Source organism: Rhinolophus ferrumequinum, chromosome 7 (assembly GCF_004115265.2).
Source record: "Rhinolophus ferrumequinum isolate MPI-CBG mRhiFer1 chromosome 7, mRhiFer1_v1.p, whole genome shotgun sequence".
Lineage (NCBI taxonomy): Eukaryota > Metazoa > Chordata > Mammalia > Chiroptera > Rhinolophidae > Rhinolophus > Rhinolophus ferrumequinum.
This window is the reverse complement of record NC_046290.1, coordinates 59,203,314-59,225,101: the sequence shown is the minus strand read 5'-3', so window position 1 is coordinate 59,225,101 and position 21,788 is coordinate 59,203,314. Positions and strand designations below refer to the sequence as shown.

The window sequence follows — 21,788 nt, the reverse complement described above, 5'->3', positions numbered from 1 at the left end:
GAGGTGAGGGCCACCCACCCATCCCCGGGACCACCACGCAGGGACTCAAATCCTCGCTCCGCAAAGGATTCGGGGAAAACGCAACGGGCCAATCTAAAGCGCGAAAGAAACAGCTGGAGAGGCCCGCGGAGAGATTTATTTGATTGACGCGGAATGTGCCCAATGAGAGCAGAGGACTAGTGATGCCTCCACCTCAATGGGCATGGCATTAGCAATTTCAACCAATCCGGCTCGGAAGTGTCTACCTTGTGGGAGGTCCTCAAGGCCGCTGAGGTCGTTGGTGTGTGTTGAACAGCTTGTGGAAGTCGTGCTTCTTTGGGTAGGAGGTTAAAGTCGTTCTTGAGAGGAACGTCTCTGTCCGAAGAGAAAATGAGTTTAGCTCTGAGGTCGGTAATGAGGAGGCGGGAATGCACTCCACAGCCCGCAGCGGGCCCCAGGGCGGGTGTGTGTGGAAGGGAAACAGTTTGGGGCCGAGGCGAGGAAGGGGTTGCAATTTGGGAAGAGGGAAAGGAGCCTCGGCCAACCTTCCCGGGCCCGGACTCCTCAGCCTCCGAGCCCAGGTGTGCTGCAGGTGATGAGTCCAGTGCATTTCTGCCGACGTGGTCATACCTGTTAGCGCCTTGGCTTTTGGACCGCCTAAGAGATGGCAGCTGTTTTAGTTCCAAGGAGGCAGGGAAATATCGCGAGGTTTTTAGCGTTTCTGCGAGAAATCAGGCCCTGGAGCATCTCTTCCTTCAGTTCCTCCTTGGTATACGGCCCCCACCTCAGCTGCACTGCTCCTGACATAATGTATATTTTGGAAATAACAAAACTCCTTCTTGCTCTTCTCCTGGGGCCCTGATCTACGGTTATTTGGAGACCCCAATTACCTACATTTCTTGAGTTTCTTTACCTTTCATTCAGTTCCACCTTGTAATCCTCTGTTGGTTGCCCCCTCCCCTAGCCTCATCTACTGGGGAGCCAAAAAATGTATACACATGACTTGTATTTATGTTCAGTTATTGGTATATATTGAGTATTACAATTTTAATACAGTTTTTTTCCTTTCTTAAAATGTGTATACCTTTTTTGGCAACATCTGGAGATGTTTTACCTTAAAAATAATTATATAGTTACACCACTCTTAAAAAGGTGTTGTGTTCTGCTATGGGATAATGGTGGTATATCTTTGGATGGGGTCAGTTGTCTGTCGATTGTGGACTTGGCAGCTTTGAATCGTGGGAAGAAAATTACTCCAGTAATGTTCAAGCTGGTGTGAAGTCTGGGCTCTTGTGAAAGATCTTCAGCTTTATCCTACCTCTTCTAGTCATCTCTTGCCTTTGTTTTTCTTTTTATAGATTTCAGAGAACACCTTCAAATGCGAATAGATCACGTGTTCTAATAAAATCAACTGGGTTTTACATTTTAAAGTTTTATAGAATTTTCTGTTTTAAAACTGCTACAAGTGTTGCAGCCCCATTTGAAAACTTAGAACGCTTAGGTTGATTGGCATCTCTTAAGGAAGACATTTCTGGCTTTTAAATTTCCTTTTAAAAGTTTTTTCCAGAGTTTATGAGAAATTAAATCTACATTTACATGTTAAGTGAGACTTGACCATTGACTCTTCATATTATTATGTAGAATTAGCACAAATTTTATGTAACTTTTGGAGTTTAATAGTAGTGATATCTTTAGACTCAATATTTTGACTTATTTGTTAATGTCGGTGGAAGAAATTATAAAGCGCCAAACTTAGAAATGAGTAATCTAAAAACATTTCTAACCTACAATGCCAAAAGACTTTTTAAGTTAATTGATAAATTACACGTTTTTTGATAGTAATTTTGATAACAATTATAAGCACTATCAAAAGTAAACCAAGTATATCGTGATTGTCAATTATAAATTTTACTTTCTTTTTTAAAAAACACTTTATGTTGTAGAATGATTTGAATAATAAGTATGTTTTTTATAATAAATTTGTTTTTTTGTTGGGGTTTCTGACATAAAGGAATGTTTCTTATTCACAGTTCTTGCTTTGTCCACAGTAACATTTGTGGGAATAAATACAAAGCTAGGAAGAAGGAAAGTTAGGTCCTCATTTTTTATTTTTTAATAAGCTGTAGCATTATTAAAATTTTTTTTAATAAGTTTGGGGAAGTGCAAGTTTATAGCAGCTCAAACTATGCAATGATCAAGGCTTTGACTCATGTAAGGATACTTTATCAGTCTCCAGATACATCTTTTAAGAAATTTAGAAAATTATTCACTGGTTAAATTTTTTGGTTGCATTTTTGAAATCTTAATCATCTACAGGCATTAGGAGAATAGGATTTAAATAGACTAAATAAAGTGCACTAAATAGGATTTAAGTGGACTAAACTTTATTCTTTTCATTTCATAGAAATGAACTTGTAGTAGACAAAACAAAGAGGAAAAAAAGAAGAGAACTCTCTGAAGAACAGAAACAAGAAATCAAAGATGCTTTTGAACTATTTGACACCGACAAAGATGAAGCAATAGATTATCATGAATTAAAGGTAGTAGTATACTTTAAAATGTAGTATATTTTTTTCTGTAAAAATGCTTTGCATTTTTGACAGTTGGTTAAAAATACATTTCTAAATAAGTATTTTAACTAAACTGTTTTGGAAATTTGAAACCCTTTTAAACATTCACAGTTAAGTGCTATAATAAAATTGAATAGTACTCTAACATATTCTAAAATAAACTCCTTTTCATGGTAAAATGAATAGCATTTTAAATGTGAAAAATATATTGCTATGGAGGGGCTTATTTTTTTATTTGCATAATTGAATTTTTTCAAACTACAGGATGTAAGCCGTTTTTACTGTATTCTTCTCCCCACTTTTTTTTTTGAGACGTTCTTTTTTCCAGTTGGGGGAGTGTTATTTATCTTTTAATTTGAACATTTTCGTAACAGTTTCAACCTACCTTCTCTGGTGCAAACAACATACATGATGTGTGATGTTGACCCAATGATAAATGGGGAAAAATGTCTCCTTTAAGGCTTAGAATTACTTATAAAGATAACGGGAAATTAGTGTTTGGGTAGTATGGATCTGACACTCAGCACAGTGAAAAACCTTTTTTGTAGCTCTTTAGCTCTTTTTCCAGCTTTTTTAAGTTTTTCTTTTATAATGTCTCTTTCATTTGTTGCCACTGTTTTTATCTTGGTTTGGGATCTTATTTCATACCTGGAGCTTCCTAAATGGTTTCTCCATTTCTAGTTCATCTTGTACACTACCATTAGATTCATCTTTCTAAAATCCTTTCACCATATTCTTCATTGCTTATAAACCTTTAGTGGCTCCTCATTGTACACTGCATAAAATTCAGATTCCTTCGATGTTTATTGAATATTCTGCATACTTACCACCACCTACTTTTCTCATTTGTTAGCTGCTTCCACTTGAGCTCTTCTCATTCAGATAAGGTAAACTGCTCTGTTCACTGCCCTCAAGCTTATTTTTTATTTTGGTGTCTGTTTTAATACCAATCATCCTTTTCTAAATACTCTTCTATTCCACTTTATCCATACATCAAGGAAAAATTCAAATGTCTCCAAGTAAGACGTCTTTAACCAGTAACATGTCTCTTCTTCCAATAAGATCTCTTCTTTCTCTAAACTCAGGGTCATGTACTACTAGATAACTAACCATGTAGGGTCTGATGATAATTCTTTAATTTTTTTTAATCTCCTCTAGTGTATAACTTTTTAATATTCTGTGCCTTTTTTTCATTTTGGTTGTTAACCCTCTGAGAACAAATAACTTGTTAGATCTGTGCACTAAGTCAGTACATTGTATGGTATATTCCATAAATACTCGTTGATTGGTTTGTCTTAAAATGGGACATAGAAGTTTAAAAAAATTTTATTTAATGTCAGTAGTGAAGAAAAACTATCTCTTTGCTATTTTAGGGACATAAAACATGCAAAAATAATGTGTTGTCATCTCTTAAGTGGTAAAAATTTATTTAAGAATTTGAAATCACTTTTTTTTGAAAGAATGCTTTATGATTTGCTTTTCCCTTTTAATCCAAAAGGTGGCAATGAGAGCCTTGGGGTTTGATGTAAAAAAAGCTGATGTACTGAAGATTCTTAAAGATTATGACAGAGAAGCCACAGGGAAAATCACCTTTGAAGATTTTAATGAAGTTGGTGTGTATTTTAATAGTCTTTGTGATTAGCAGTTGTTAGGAAATTATCTGGTTAATATTAGTGTTTTTAAAATTCTCTGGGTTATGGAATTTTGTTACTGAACATTATTATATGTGGAACTCACTGGGGTATTTTGGGGTGCTCTGTTGATTTTCAAAGAAAATAGCTTTGCTGTAGGATTTATCATTTTGTATTGTTTTGTTTTGAAGACTTTAACCACAGATCTGTTGTGCAGTTTTTTATGGAAAGATGCCTTTCTAAGTAATGTCTGTTTATACAATGTGACAAAACTAAAGGATGATCAAAAAATTATTTTCTCACAGTAAAACAGAAAATTTGCTGTCCTTTTGTTTGGAAAATATTTCCTAAGACCATTCTGGCATGATTTTTGTTTGCAGCATGGGAGAAGAGGAAACCTGTAGCAGTTGGTATCTTTGGCTATAGAAAAAGTGCATGCCTTCAGTTTGTCAAAGCTTATGAGCGGCTGCATACTGTTGATGATCTTGATCTCAATGAAAAAAGTCATTTGGTTAAAGTTACCAGTGGGGGAGGATTATACTAAAGGAGGTAGTTGGCAGACTGGAAGCAGGAGAAAACATTTTAGAATAACCAACTGAAGATAATGTGTCATGGGCTTAATATGGTTGAACGTTTGTATAGTTGATTTCAGTGAATTATTTATAGCATCTATCTACCTACCTACCTACCTACCTATCTACCTATCTACCTACCTATCTACCTACCTACCTACCTACCTACCTGTCTGGCTTCTTTAGAAAAGAGGATTCTGGAAGGCAAGGACTTTGCTATTATTATATTACCTAGAATTTTATACATAGAATGTACACATATTCAGGTTTATTTTTATTAAATTAATTTTCTACACCAATGATACCACTTTATATGTGTCATAATTTAAGCATATCATATAGTTAATTTTAGATATTTTTAATTTTAGATATTTTTAAAATTCAATTATGCTCACATACAAATGCTTTATTTTAAATATTCAGCAAGATGCCATTTCAGAATCAAAAGGAAATGGCAACTAGTACATATAGAAAAAATAGATTCATATCATTATACAGTTGTTTTCTTTTTTTACCTGAAAACTCAAACCTAAAGTGAGGAAGAAGGCAGATAAAGGATAAATCTAAAAAAGGGAAAGCACGGTACAGAAAATCCCCAACTTATGAACTAACAAATGACTGTTTAGAGAGGCAGCTTATCCCTTTGGGGAGCATATTTCTTTTTTTCCTCTATAGTTTGTAGAATTGTTTACTTGAGAAGGAGAGAGCCATCTCTATTCCGTTAATGTTGAAGGTCTCCTGAAGTTTATGATCTTAGTTTCAACTTAGATTGTTTATTTATAGAAAAGGTGTTAAGATATAGTGGAAGTTATACTAGGGAAAGAGCTATAATTCAGGTACATTTGGTACAATGTAGTAGTTTAGTATGGAAATTTTGGAACCAGATTGCCTGGGTTCAGATCTTGATTTTGCTACTTACTAGCTATGTAATTTGGCCATTTTACTTCTCTGTGCCTCATTTTCAATTATAAAATGGGGATAGTTGTATTATCTCATTGGGTTCTTATGAAGAATAAATAAGTTAATAATATGTAAAGTCTTTAAGAGAAAGCCTAACATGTAGTAAGTGCTATTTGTATTTGTTGTTATTATTACTTTAAAAGATAGTTTTTATTTCGTTTGTTTCAATGGGTGGAAATAATCATACCGCATCAGTGGAACATAAGTGTTCCTCACCATGTATTTATATTTGTCTGATTACCTTTTTTTCATAGTTGTAGGCTATTTTAAGTACTATATCATTGTGATTCATAATTTTAGTAAACATATTTCATCTTAAGTGAATACAATGTTTAAGTTGTGATTTTTGTTACCAGTTGAAGCCAGAGTCCCATGTTATCTCCACCTTTTCCTGATCCTCCATCTTTTCTGTGTTACTAATAGAGCAGGTACACTGGATTCCTTCTAGAATAGAAGACCATGGCTGAACTTCAGCCCTGACTTTCAAAGATCAACCTTTTGTACTTTAGCTATCCTAAGGCTACCTATCTAGGATACCAGCTGTCAAATACACAGTTATTACTGTCTGGGAATTAAACGGTCAAGAACTATGTATTCTCCCCATTTTTGGATTATTTTTGAATTATGTTTTAGACTTTGGGATAGGTAACTCTAAATCATAACATTTGAGTTTTTGTTTTATGTACCATCTTTTACTATCTAATGATACCATTCCAAAGTATTTCTGGATGAAGTCTGACACTTAACCAGATTCTTTCCAATGCTAGGAAAAGGTATTAAAATACATTTGATGTAAGTTTAGAATCTAGACAGCCTGAGGCTAGTGAGTCACAGGTGTTTTAGGAGTTGCTGCTTTAAAGTAAGATAAAGGTAAGTCAGATATTTGTACTCCCATCTATAATTGGCACATACTACTTATTATTTCCTTGTCTATATAGAATAGAATATTGTATTACTGGTTTTGTTTTGCTCATTTAACATTTGCTGAATTTTTTGGCATTTGGTACCGTGCTGGGGTGAGAGAGTGATTAATTAAAAGTTATTAAGAGGCTCTTCTTTCAAGGAGCTTACAATTTAAATGTAGGAGACCACAAGGATGGTGCTATGTGGTAGATTGTCATTTTGACTAGGGCGGGAGTTGGCAAACTCCAGCCCTTGGGCCAAATTCAGCTGCTGCCTCTACATTGCCACATCCATTCTTTTATGCTGCTTTTGTGCCATCACGGCAGAGTGAGTACTCAGACAGACCTTATCCCCTCCCTCGCACCCCGCCAACCCAAGCCTAAAATATTTGCTACCTGGCCTTTTAACAGGAAAGATTTGTCAGTTTCTGGTGTAGAGCAATTGAAGATTTGCAGAGGGCATTTTAAATTTAGGCCTTTGGGAATGTGAGTAGGATATCATCCCAAGGAGAAGACTGTGGGTCTCAGAGTAGAGAAAGGCATTCTGGGTAGAGAAAACAACAGAGAGTGGTACCAGAAGTATAGCATGTCTGGGAAAGTTCAGGTAGTCCCCTGCTCTAGAGGATAGGGAATGACTAAAAGGAAAGGTAGCATTAGAACAGATAGGTAAAGTCTTAACTATCATGTAGTGTTTCGACTTAAGGCATCAGAGGATCATTATCAGTTTTTAAAGAAGAATAGATGACATGTTTTAGAAAGATGTTGAGAGTATTAAAGATGGCTTGGAGGGAAGAGAGACTGCAGGCAGAGAATAATAGATGTTTTATGCTGAAGGTGATGAGAATGAAAAGGGATACATTTAAAAATAAAAAAGGTAGCATCCTCAGAACTTGATCTGATCACTGATTAGATTTTTGGGATTAAAAGTGTTCAGACTTTTCAAATATGGGAAAATATCTGTTAATGGTGCTCTTATCTTTTTGGGGGTGTGGCATTGACAGTTATCTTGGTGATAATGGGAGGAGTTTGGGCTCCAAAATACTGAGTTTAATGTAACTGGATAGAAACTTCCAGTTTGGATAGAAACTTCCAGAAGGCAGTAAGAAATATAGTTGAGGGGGGTAGGGGGGTGGTATATGAGGGTAAAAGGGATCAAATATATGGTGATGGAAGGAGAACTGACTCTGGGTGGTGAACATACAGTGTGATATATAGATGATGTATTACAGAATTGTCACCTGAAACCTATGTAGGTTTACTAACAATTGTCACCCCAATAAACTTAAAAAAAAAAAGATAGTTGAAGCTATATTTGTAGCATTACCTTTAATGATTTTTGATAAACTGTTAATGTGATATGTATTTTTAAATTTGCTGTATTAAGTGAGTTTTATAAAGTGTAAGGTATATTTTGAGGAAGAACATTTCTGATAGTATAATTAAATCATTTGAAAATAAATGGAGTTACATGGACAGAAATTTGTGAAATATTGAACCCACCTTAACTGCCTACATGTCAGTTGACTTATTTTCATCGAAAAAAAAAATGTGTTTCTTAGAATGAAATTCTACTTTGTAGGACAGGAATAGAATATGAAGGCATGGAGGAGAGTCAACATAAAGTTTAATGTTCTGGCTGTCCAGAATGAGAGGTGTTTATAGTTCCCCAGGAAAGTTGCATTCTAAGGCAAATTATTGATAAGAGATTATATAGACACATAAGTCTGAAGTAGCTAACACAATTAAAGCACCAGTGGGATAAGAATTTATACATCTTGGATCCCCATCTGTTCCCCAGATCACCCTGTTGCTTCTTTAAGTACATTAATACTTTCAGCAAGCTGCTTTTTTTTGTTCACCTGTCATGTAAATTATTTAATTGGTGAAGAAAATTTCTTAACACTTTTTTTTCCCCCTTGTCCTGCTTTTTTGTTGGGACTAAATTCAAAATAAATTGAGTATGAGCCATAGAGTTAAGTGTGGTATTTTATTTTGGTGTTGTGGCTGTATATATGCCAACTCCTTTTTGACTGAATATTTATGAGCTTGGATGATTTGCATACTTGTAGTACTATATTTCAATTAGTTACTTGGAAGACTCTTTGGATAAAATTAATGGATAAAAGAAAACTATCAAATATATGTGTAGATGATTTAACATTAGCTTCGATAGGTGCTATTCTAAAGCTCATTCAACCAAATATGATGAAAGAGCAGCAAAACAACAATAATTTATTGGGAATTTGAATTGTATTTTTCTTTTTAGATGCATTAAACATCCCAGTACTTTCCATCTACAAGTATTTGCAAGTTTTTAATAATTCTGTAAACCTCAGTAGGATTGGATTATTTTTAATGGCACAGTGAAAGTCATAAATAACTTTTGTTGTAGTGATAGACTAGCATGTAGAATTACTTCAGAGATATTAGGTATTTTTAGAATTTTATCTAGTAACTTAAAAAATTTTATACCACCAATTTGTACTTCAGTTTTTGTTATTGTAGCTATTGATTAAACACTGGTAATATTGAGACTATTGAGTTTACTATATTATTATATAGTATTACATTTAGTATATTAAAACATTGATACTTTCAGCTGTTAAGGTCTGAAATTACTCAGTTAATTTTAGATAGTAGTCTGAAGTTGCTATCTTGCTGAACAAGAGGGATATGACTTTAGAGAAATTTCCTTTCCAAACCTTTTTTTTCCCTCCTAGCTGTCTTACTGCAAGCAGATTCAATTCTTCTAATAACTATTTTTCATATTTTGAAAAACCAAAAGATTCTTCTAAGCATGAAGATATGACTGGAATTTTCATTTACTGTCTGAGATTGTGTCTGTATCAATGATAGCAGTGCATTTTATTAAGTCAGGGTTTTTTTTCTTTGTTTTCAGTTGGATTAAATTTGAGAAACAATTAGTGTTGCTATTAATTTTCGCCAGAAAACAGCTTTATCTAGTTAATTTTAATTATTTTGTTGGTATAACATCTCTACAACTAGGTTACAAACTCCTAACTTATGTGCTTGATGTCAGTGGAGCCTAGTACAATTCTTAATAATAGCAGACCTTAAAAAACTATGATATAAATATATTCCTTTTTATTTTGTCTGATATTTTGTGTGATGTAATTTTGCTTACTCTTATAATAGGATGAATTGTTGATATTAAGGTTAAATTTTTAAATATGGCTTTTGTTTCTCTAATTTCAGGTTTATCTCTGCGTGTTTGGGCTCTGATTTGGCATTTTATTGTCAAACTAAGATTCACAGCTTTACTTCTCATCTAATACTTAGTTGATTTCACAAATAAATGCCTTTGTGATTATAAAGGTTTGTTTTTTATTTTATTTTTTAACACTAGTGACAGACTGGATATTGGAAAGAGATCCACGTGAAGAAATATTGAAGGCATTTAAACTATTTGATGATGATGATTCAGGTAAAATAAGCTTGAGGAATTTGCGACGTGTTGCCAGAGAATTGGGTGAAAACATGAGTGATGAAGAACTTCGGGCTATGATAGAAGAATTTGATAAAGATGGTGATGGAGAAAGTAAGTTTTGGGTAAAACGTATTCCAAGTATTCCTAATATACACATATAGTAAATTTTTCTAAAACCAAATGATTTTCAAGACCCTCTGTAGACTATCTCTATTTAGTGTAATTGTTGTTAATCCTATAATGGTTTTTTTGCATAAATGTTGTGCATATTTGATTTAGAATGAAGCAGACCTTTAAAACCAACTATACAGATTGTAATACCATGTTTCCCCGAAAATAAGACTTAGCAAGACAATCAGCTCTAATGAGTCTTAAAATTAATATAAGACCGGGTCTTATTTTACTATAATGTAAGAACTGGTTTTATATTAATTTTTGCTCCAGAGCTGATTGTCCGGGTAGGTCTTATTTTCAGGGAAACATGGTATGAGTTTCCACACTTCAAGAAGGTATTTGCTTTGTGGATGAAACATCACCAAAATTTCAACCACTTAGTAAAATTTCAGCCTTTAATGCCTTCTTCCTCAACCTACATGCACTTCTAACTTGTTACTAAGTTTTATTGATTCTATCCTTCAAATGTTTTGAATCTGTTTTATATCTTTGTTTACTGCTGCTGTCCTACTTCAGGCCCTAATTTCTTTGTAAAATGTTGTTATAGCCTCATTCATTATTTTCTTGGATGCCTGCTGGGTTCAGTGTTGTATGTACTGATTGGTGCTACGCCATGAAAAAGACAGATATGGTCCCTGCCCTCACTGACTTTGCAGTCTATTGTAGCCTCCTAATGTCTCTCCTATAGAGGCCTATAAGCCTCTACTCTTCTTAATTCAGTCTATTGATAGCATTCTTTTCTTAAAGTAGGTTTGATGATGTCATTTCCCTGTTCAAACACTTGGAATGATTCCTCAGTGCCTATAGAGTTCAAAGCCTTCTATGATTTGTCTTACCTTAAGTATCTGGTTTTATTTTCCACTGTAGTCTGCCACTTAACCTTCACCTCCCACACATGCACACATTGACAAAATAGACTCTATCATGAAAACACTTTTTTATTCTGTGCCTTTCATCATGCCATTCCTTCATCCTAGAATACTCTAATTGCTAATTTCTGTCTGCTAAAATGTTACTTGTTCTCTCAAGTACATTTTAAACTCCATCTTTATCTCAAAAGCCTACCCCAGTGGTCTGTTTATGAATTTTAAGACTTCCATTGAGGACCCATAGCATTTAGAGGAATCAACTATTTTGACACTTGTATACACTGCCTTCTGTTAGTTATATACATGTGTATATCTCTAAGTATGTTGTAAGCCTCTTAAGAGTACTATGGAATCACATAGTTGAAAGGCCTGAGACTTTGAAATCATGCAGATCTGGATTTGAATTGGATCTCTACCATTTGCTTAGTTCATATGTAATTTTGTGCAAGTTATCAACGTTTTCTGAGTCTCAGTTTTCCCATTTATAAAAATGAGAATGATAATACCTTACAGAATTGTTGTATTAAATGAAGACAGTTGAAGGTGCCTAGCCTTAAATATAAGCTTGTTTTCCTTTTTTTCTTCTTTACTCAACTTTTTATTGCTCTGCATTTTCTTGAACATAATGAGTGCTCTAATGTTTGTTGACTTTAAGCCCTGAGCAGAAGTGTGTGTACAGTAGGTATATGTTGATATAGTACCAACTATACATACATACATACATAATATATACATATCCAGATAGTGCCTTGGAAATACTGACATGCTTTAATAAGGAGGTACGATAGCAGCAACTAGCTCTCAGTTCAGGTTTGTAGATTGACTTTTACAATTGTGCATTATTGTGCTTTCTCATATTTATGTGAATATTAGATGAGCATTATAAAACTTTGCTGTTTTTTAATACTAGTTTTTTTGAAGGGTATTGATATAGCTATTTACATTTTAAAACAAACATGATTAAAACTTGAGGAAATTCAAATGATTTCTTAAGCTGTCAGTCTAATATTTGGACTCATAATCCACTGCCTTAATATTTAAAAAAAAAAAATGTGTCTTCCCTAGCTATTATGACCCTAAATTAGTTTTAAAGGACCTGAGTTCTGTAAAGGTACTATCTTCAGTGACATAGAGAATCTTGGTATGCTTATTTCATAAATTTTAATAATGGCTACTATATATGTCAAAAGATCAGATTTGTACATTTTTTTCCTGTATTAGGCATATACAATTAGATTTCGGTTATTATTATAGCTTCATTTGACTGTAGAAGAAAATATCAGTTAGGAAGCTGCCTTTTAAATTCAAACTTCATATGAAACTTTGCTTAGAAATATATTCATTTCTTCATCCCTCGTTAGCTTGGTCTGTCTGCTGCTTTTGAATCTCATAGTTCACACCTGTGCTTCAATTGCTTGAAGATTTATTTTAGTGCATGCTCAAAACATTTCTTCAGTCTTCACTGTTTATATTGCTCCATTTTAAGTCACTGTACAACTTTTATTTGAGTATCCTACTGTCATTTATTCAAATAACTTAATAGGCAAATAACATTTTTTTCTTTTTTTCCAAGTGATTGATTACAAATAAAATAAGCTGACGCATAATCTTTTATTATTAAGATTTGTTTCTTTTCTGGGGAGGAGGGTGGTCTGACATTAAAGTAGTCTAATCTAGTAGTTTCCAATCTGGGATGTGGGTATCTAGGAGTGAGGGGCCTTCTGAGGTATTATTGCATGGGGTCTGGAAATTAATATATGTGTTATATATTGTCGGTAGACCATATGAATAATAGTATTGCACATGCATACATGTTTTGCTATGTTTCATTTACTGTGTTTCCCTGAAAATAAGACTTAGCCGATCTTATCAGCTCTAATATATTATATATTATATTATATTATACCTGGTATTATATATTATCATATTATTATAGTATAGACCCGGTCTTATAGTAAAATAAGACCGGGTCTTATATTAATTTTTGCTCCAAAAAACGCATTAGAGCTGGGTAGGTCTTATTTTTAGAGAAACATGGTACATCTGTAAATACTACTGTGAATGATAAGTATACTTACTTTGTAGAATATGATTCATAGTAGCTATTTGACATCATCTGTTTTTCAAACAAGACATACTAAGTATAGTTGTTATGGTGGCAAGTTCAGAAAATTGTTGCGAGGCATATTCATATGCAGAAAGAGTGAGAACTACAACTCTAATCCATTTAGTCTGGCTTTGGGATACTGCCTTAACTTATGTGGGTCTCTGCACCTATATGAAAATCTGCCCATTTTTGAAAAAGGAAGTTAAATATTTTATAATAACTTGTTAATCCAATCACTTGGATTCTTTTGGCTGCAAACTTTTGTTTAGATATTACCTACTTTCTTTGTATATGTTAAACGATCATAATACTTTGCTGCCTTTTTTTGTGGACTTTAGTAATTCTTTTGCCTTTATTAATTTTTCACACTGTTCAGTATTTTAGATCAATGAAATTGTTTTTATTGTGTATATTAGAATGATAAATATGGTGAATGAGGAGTTAAAGGAAGATAACATGAAATGTAAATAGAGCTGTGGTAATGACATGGAAAGAATCCCTTCTTCACCATTCCTCCCAACATATATAAAATAAAACAGTAAGTCATTTGGAAAAATGGAAGCAACATTTATAATAACCCGTCTAAAGTTACCGCAAAGCTAACACATGGCAGAGCTAGAACTCAAACTCAGATCTCCATAATGACAACATCCTTTTAACTAACGCAATATTGCCTCTTGTGCTGTAAAGTTAAATATTAATTAGGTATCTATGTTTATGGAGTTTTAAAAAGTGCATACTATTATAGGAGGCAATGGATTAGTAAAATATTCAATTTGCACTTAAGATGCTAAAATTTGTTTTTTTCCCCTCAAGAGCCAGATGGTCTCAGACTAATGTACTTAATTTACTTAATTTCTTGAAATTTCTTTATTTTAATGACATGTAATATGATTCACCCTACTAAATGATTGATTTATGAAAATTTTGTTAATAAGGCAGTGTAGAAGAAAATGAAGTGTCATATTGTTTGATTCAGTAAATATTTTATCAAATTCCTATTTTAAGGTAGGTATTGTGCTGGGTTTATTAGCTGCAGGTAACTTGCTATCTCAAAGGTTATAAAACCAAATGTACAAAGGCATCACAGATTCTCTTAAATGTCTGAAAGGCTCACTGGTAATAAAAGAACTAGTTTAATTTCCTTAGCCACTCTCTTTTCTTCAGCTTTCCACTTTTTTGTTTTTAAGTATTCTGTCTGTTTTTATGTATGAAGTTATGGAATAGATTATACTTTTGAAATGCTGTAATACTTTCAGGTGTTTATATATAAATAATATAAAAATTAAGTGTTTTGTGGTTTTAGAACGATATGAAGATTAATTTGAAATTTGAGTATTGAAATTTTACGTTTGAGAGGAAAAAATGTTCTAGATCTTTAAGTAACAAAAGTACTTTTTGAATAGTTTGATCATGGCTATTATACTTTTAAAATGATTTATAAACAAATAATTCTAAGGCTGCTTTCATTATGTTGTTTTTCTTAAAAACATACTCTTATTTCCTGTTTTGGTCTAGATTCTTCAATCTTCAGGGATTGTTAAGTGAAGGTGCACAACAATGAAATTGTTTAAAATTTTTATATATTTTAATTTATTTTAACTGGAGGAAGAGAGGGATCATAGCTTTCATAAACTATTGAAATGTTCATTTAATAGGTTAAAGATCACTACAAGAATTTGTAAGGTTATTGAAAGTATTTTGAGTATTATAGATTTTGTATTCTCTTCTGTGTCTGTTGTGATGACATGTAGATTTTTAATATTGGATGCATAGATTCATGGTTCTTGATCAGCTTCTATACACCTCATTCTTCTTAACTCCATATAGCTTATTTTTGAAGTTTTCCATTTTCAATGGTTTTCGATGGTGTTCTCCTACCTTAGCTTTCTTTCCACCTCCTGTGAAACCAAATCTTATATTTTTATTTCAGAGCCCAAGTCAAGATTTTTTACCTAAATTTTTCTCATCAGTAATAATTCTTTTCCATTATGATGGATTATTTTAAGTACTGTTATATAGTTTTACTTTAATAATCATGCTTTGTGTTATACAGCAGTTTTCCTTTGTTTCAGATATAAAACGTGACTAATGTGATTATTGAAATGGTTTTCTATGTGTACTTTTTTTATTCCTGATGTGCATATATTATGTCCTCAACATTTTCAGTTGGTTAATTTTTTGTAACCAAGTGAGGTTTTCATTATGAACCTTTTTAATCGTAGAAGAAAAAATGTTAGACTAGTACAGCGAATACCTTAAAACCTTCTACCTAGATTCGGAATTAAAAATTTACTATATTTGTTTTATCTACAATGTGTATATATTTTTCTGAATCATTTGAAAAATATGTCATTCACTTGAGCCTCCCTAATATTTTAGCCTGTGTCTACTAAGAATAAAGATATCTTTCTTAACTATGATACCATTATAATTCCTAAGAAAATTAACAATTTTATAATATCATTTAATATCTTCCTTACTTCAATTTCAAGATATTCTGGAATAGGAATCCTTGTTTTGATATAGTACACAACTCCTAGTATGTGTTGACATCACGAGCACTTAAAACTGTTTGATTCAATGGAGTGTTTTCATATATTACCATCCTACAGTGTTTAAAACTTAGAAACAACTTAAAAGATTATCTCTGTAGTTCTAAGTAATTTCAGATGAAGAAATTAAGATGCAGAATTGTTCTTTGTCAGAGCTACGGTTGGAATCCAGATCTCTTTTTTTCTCATTGTAGTGTTCTTGTTATCATTATCAAAATTACCATTCATAACTTGTACCTTGTTAAAGTATGTATTAAATCTTGGGACTTATGAACACACCTGTTTTAGAAGAGGAAGCATTCTTTTTTGAATATTTTTATTAGTAATTCATGCATATGTGTGTATATTGGTTGTTAAAATTTATATTTAATAAGGTCACATTACCTTGTATCACCTGTTACTGCTAGGTTGCTTTCGTAAACATTATGCTTATAAACTGGAGGTTCTTAATTAATTTTATTTATAATTTTGGTATACTAACAATTAGTGTTTATCAGCGAGTATTTCATACATTTACATCTATGTTTTGAAGTTGCTGTATTACCTTTGTAATTAAGATTAAATTTCTGTCTTTTAAAATTACGATTTCTCTGGCTACTTTGGAGACATGGTTACCTGGTTTCAATTAGTTTTTCTTTAAAATAGGCTTTTAAATATATACAAATTCAAAAAACAAAAATTTGACTTGCTTTACTAATTCTTATACATTTTCATCCTTTAGAATTCCAATTTACATGCATGATATATTTATGCTTATTTAGGAAGAGACAGTTTGCTAAATGAACTCGTAGAATCAAGATTGTAAAGAGGGTTTAACCATTTAAGAAATTAAAATTTTCCTAAAGCTTTTTATTTTACAAACGTGTACAAATAATTATGATTATAGTGGGCTTTTTTGTAACGTGTTTCTCCTCGTTACTACTATGGAATACAAATTTATATTTCTTATGTTTTTTATGTTTTTGCATTCATGAAGTTCTATTTAATAAACATGTTTAATTTCTGGCAAAGAAGTAAAAGCAAAAGCTATGTCTTGGTTTATTAAGAATTTGTATAATATAAAATTTAAAGATACTTAGTGTAAAATAGTAGTATTGTTCTCTGAAAAAATTTGTATTTCTGACTTACATTTTCTTTCTTACCACAGTAAATCAAGAGGAGTTCATTGCTATTATGACTGGTGACATTTAAAGAATTACAAGGATAAACACTAAGAATGTTGCAGTTAATCATCTTATATTCTATTTTTGTGCTTGGAGGCATGTAAAAAAACTCCCAACTTAGTTTTCTTTTTTCCAAAAGGACCAAAAATATGCATCTTGTGTATTCATATTTTACTACTGTTAAGTTTCTTTGTATGAACAGTATTGTTAGTAGTCTAATAGTTTATAGCTTTGTATTTATAATATAGCTTTTATATATATAAAGTTTAAAAAATTGAATCGTGGTACACATTCTTTGAAATTTTTTTATTCAGTATTAGTAGTCACTTTTGTTTCAATGCACATGTTTTCCAGACTTTCATTAATAAAATGTTTATTTTAGTAGTATTTTCAAGTTTTGTAAATTTGCTGTTTTATTTTGATTCCAAATATTGATTAACCCTCAACAGTATCTTTCTTAAATCTTTTCTCTTTGCGTTACTGGTTTTAGAAACAAAATTGAAATACAAATAGCAATAGAATAGCACATTTTTCTTTTACAAGTTTGACATTTTATGTTTCATACAAGATAATCACTCAATGTAAGCATAATTCCTTTTTTAAGAGTCACGTCTGTCAGTTTGGAGGGAAAAAGTGTTGCGCATATAGATCCATTTATCCTGGTATATTATGTTCTATAACACTTGGTGTCTTAACGTTAAGTTATGACAGTTAAATATGGATATTTCCTTCTTAAACTAATTGAATACAGTTTGAATCATCTAACTTCTTGACAAAGTGAAAGATTTAAATTTTGGAATTTTGATCTGTTAAGATAATTATCATTCAATTAAACGTCACAGTGATGAAAATAGAAAACTGTAAGCCACAGAAATCATTTAAGGCTATGTTTTACCTGTCTAAAGGAATATTCTATAATTCACCAGGAAACAGTAGAGACAGACTTTGCAGGTATTGGTGGGCTCTTTTGCCTTGTAAAAGTGTGTTTGGGGGAAACAAGTGGTTATGGGAAATAGGTCATAGGGAAATGGTATTTATATGGATCTTTGACTCATAATCTGGTTCCTGGTAGTATGGGCTCTTCCAGGAGTAAAGTTGAGTTGTTTATTTTAGTGATCTTTCCTTAGATTTCTTGTTTTAAGTCTGAAGTATAGTAATAATATGAGGCATTTTAAGTGGTGTGAGCCTCCTAGAATATTACATCAAGAGTTATCCACTAGAAATAACAAAAAATCAGTAGGGAATAACATAACTGGTGACATTTCAGAGACTTACGTAGAAAGCAAGTTAATTATTCATCATATTAAAATTTAATTTTGAATATGAAATCAATGTTTACAGTAGTAACAATATCCAAGGCAACAAATAGACTTAGAAATTTTAAAGGTTTTATCAGACTTACTGATAAATTGCTGTGTAGGTCTTGGTCACAAAATATGTTGATTTTTAGGAAACTGAAGAAAAAAAAGATGAAGAATAAAGCACAGATAAAAATAAATCTATAGTTTTGTTAGTCTTTTACCACTTTATTGGAACAAATAACCCAAGCTACTTTTTGTCTTTTACAGAGGTAACTTCTTTTTTCTTAATATAAATACTTACTCCTTGGGATACAAGCAGTTTTGTTTATTCTATTTTTATTGTGGGTTGAGGAAAAAGTGCTCATCTGGGTCGTTTATGTTTGTGGACAGTTTCTCCTACAGATGGGTATGAATTATGCTCAGGTATTTTCCAGTGTTAATCAGTTACTGTAGTATTGAAAGGTCAATAAAATTGGCTTAGTAGATGTGGCAATAAGAAGAAAGGAGTGAATTTGCTTTAAAAAAGAAAAGTGGAGGTTGGTATTAGTCACAATTGTCTAGCTGTATTTATCATGCAATAGCATTTCATGATGTAAAAAAATATGTTTCTTGCTAAACTTGCCTAGTGCCTTGCTGTTTGATGTCCTGGTAAGCTTCGATAGTTTGGGATTTGTCAGCTAAGATCTTTACCTTCTCCTTTTTTATAAGGCAACAAAGTCTACTTTCTAAAGAAGCTATGTCCCTATTAGCAGCTCTTACGTTAGAGTCTGGAGGTAGGTAGTTGGAATAGAGGGGAAATCAAAACCGTATTTGTTATGCACTTTATATGTAGTAGGTACTGTGCTAGGCTTGCTTAATCATTTATTGCAGGAAAGTCATGCAGCACTTCTAATGGGAAACTTTCCCATTTAGTTGATGTGCCGATGTTAATGGGCTTAAATTAGCGAACACCATGATGAGTACTATCTAGTTGAGTGACTAAGGGCCTCAATTCCATTAGCCATCTACCTCGTGCTAGTCTCTGGAAGTAAATTCTCTTGGTTTCCTAGTGAAGTGTTCTTTATCAAGATTGTTTACAGTGTTCCGAAGATCAATGTGAAGAAGGTAAAATAATTTGAAAAATCACTTAAATATGTAATTGAAGATACGTTACATAAGTAATACCTAAAGACTTTGTATAAAGGCAAAACTTTTATTTAGCCCCAATTCCATTCCCATTCCTCTGAATAGCGTTGGTGTCAGCCTTCAGACAGAAAGAAAAAAAGCACAACTATGTGTTTTAACACAATGTAATGTAAAGAATAACGTTAAATTGGTACTGGAGATCCAAATAATCAGAAAGGGAACATGAGCTCATTAACTGCAGGAAGCAGCTACCTCCCCTAGAGCTGAGGGAACAGAAAAACTAGAAGCTTAGACAAAATGTCTTGTAGAGAAGGCGGTGTACACTGGTAGGTGGTGCTAGTATTGATGGAATGAGAAGGCTGGTTTGGGGAATGCTTAGAAAACATGGAGAGGAATCACTGGAATGAAGAGCACTTGCCTTGGGATACTGACTGGAACAATAAGCAAATAGGAAATAGCAAGATCCTTTTCCCTTCTTGCCTTCCTGTTTCACTCTTCTGGTCCTATTAGTGGAGCCTAACAAAAATTCACTTGGCAAAAAAGAAATGTAGTTTACTCAGTCCCAACCCCAATATTACAGAGTTGAGTAGAGAATAGTGGTTTAGACGTATGGGGAAAAATAGCTTAATAAACAGCACAATTAACCGTATATTTTACCATCTGAACCCCAGGTTACTTGAGAATCGAGAGGCTTGTGGGAGAATATTATTTACGTTGGGACAGCAAGTGTAATTCAGAACAATCCTGGGCAAACTTAGGAGATGTGGTTACCTGATCTCTGGGAATAGCAGCCATTGTTATTTTAGAAAATATTATTTCAACCTGTTTCTTTTGTGCTTATATGAAAGTATAGAAATGATTTTTTTGCATGAATATTGTATGCATTCTGCAGCTAAGTTTTATGAAGGAAGTGTCTTTAAAAATTTAGAAACATTAAGTGCTGCTGTATTCCAGGCACACATACTAGATATTTACATACATTATATATTTTAATCTTAATAACCTGGAGTAGATACTGTTGGATTGTCTTCATTTTACAAACAGAAAATCAAAGCTTAGAGGGCTTAAGTAACTTGTTCAAGGTAACAGGAATTGGAATTGGAATTTGACCCTAAACTTTCTGTCCAAAGCCCACTTAATAACCACTAGATTTTTACTATCTCCTTACAATGACTTTTATAGACTATTTCAAGGGGTAAAGGATCAGACCTTTAAAACTTCAAAACTAAAAAGTAGAATTGAATTCAGAAGCTCAACAGCACAAGCATTTATTAAACATGTGTGCTTAATCTAGCATGGCATTCATTGTATTGTGTTATTCTGTATGAGTTAGTGTTTGGTGCCAGAACTCTGCAAGCTAAAAATCTTAGATAGTCTATATTTTTGTAGTCATGGAGGCAGCACATTGAAAAAGTAGATGTTTGGGAAAAATATATTACTTACAAATAAAATATTAAGCAAATACTGAAAAAGTACATACTGAGTAGTGAAAGCTCATAAACAGATTGCATTTTGAGAGTAAAATTTAGGAAAACATTTTTTTCCCTATTAACTTTTGTGGAGAAGATTTTATTTTAGGGATTGCTTGAATAAAGAACTCTTAGTAGTAAATGGAAGGAACTTCGGGCTTCAGAGTATGGTTGGTAAAAGGATGTGTGGGAGGGTCTTTGAGGCGTCAAGCAAAAGAGGAAGAGGGTTTATGGACCTGGATCAAATAGTTTAAAGCAAATCTCTTGTAGGTCTCAGTGGAAGTACATTGGTCAGAGGGGGTCATTTTAATAGTAGAATGATTCAGTAGAATTGTTCAGGATTTGGTTTGCAAGAAAGAATTTGTGGAATGAAATACGCCAGTCATCTGGATGATAACTTAGTTGGGCCTTGGAGATCTTGGTTAACCAGCCCTAAGCTCACCGATTCAATTGAAATAGGTAATTTATCTACATTTCCTGATTTTGAGCTCAGTCATTTGTCATCCTGTAGTTAAAGCATTCCTTGGAAACTTTATCCAAAACCTGTATAGAAGATTGACAAGGTAAATCTAAAACTTGTGAAACCAAATCTCTGGTTTATTTGAGATAATATATTTACATTAGAGTTACCATTGTATACTCTAAATATTAATAATAATAATTGTCTACAACATCCAAATTATCCTTTTCTCTAAAGAAAAGGACAGTTTCCTTTTCTCTGGAAATCTGTGTCTTGTGCTATTCTGAGAATATATAAAATAGTTTTTCATTATATAATTTTGTGAAGATTACCGACATTTTATAGAATCAAATATCAGCAGGGTTACTCTCATACTTAATTAAAATATTGTTAAATAGGTTTTCTTTATTATTATTTCATAATAAAAGAAATCAGGGATACTTAATAGAATCCCTGAAGTCTGACATTTCTAATTTTAATTACTTATAACATTTGTCCAACAC

At 32.7% G+C, this 21,788-nt stretch overlaps 1 protein-coding gene across 1 annotated transcript; it reads left to right on the top strand.

Annotated features, from left to right (window-relative positions):
• Nucleotides 1-247: 247 nt before the first annotated feature.
• Nucleotides 248-17,311, top strand: CETN3 (centrin 3). Its single transcript, XM_033111262.1, has 5 exons — nucleotides 248-386; nucleotides 2,384-2,519; nucleotides 4,048-4,162; nucleotides 9,982-10,173; nucleotides 16,915-17,311. Exons 1-5 carry the CDS (start codon nucleotides 370-372, stop codon nucleotides 16,956-16,958), a joined length of 504 nt encoding a protein of 167 aa, XP_032967153.1. The 5' UTR covers nucleotides 248-369; the 3' UTR covers nucleotides 16,959-17,311.
• Nucleotides 17,312-21,788: the final 4,477 nt, after the last annotated feature.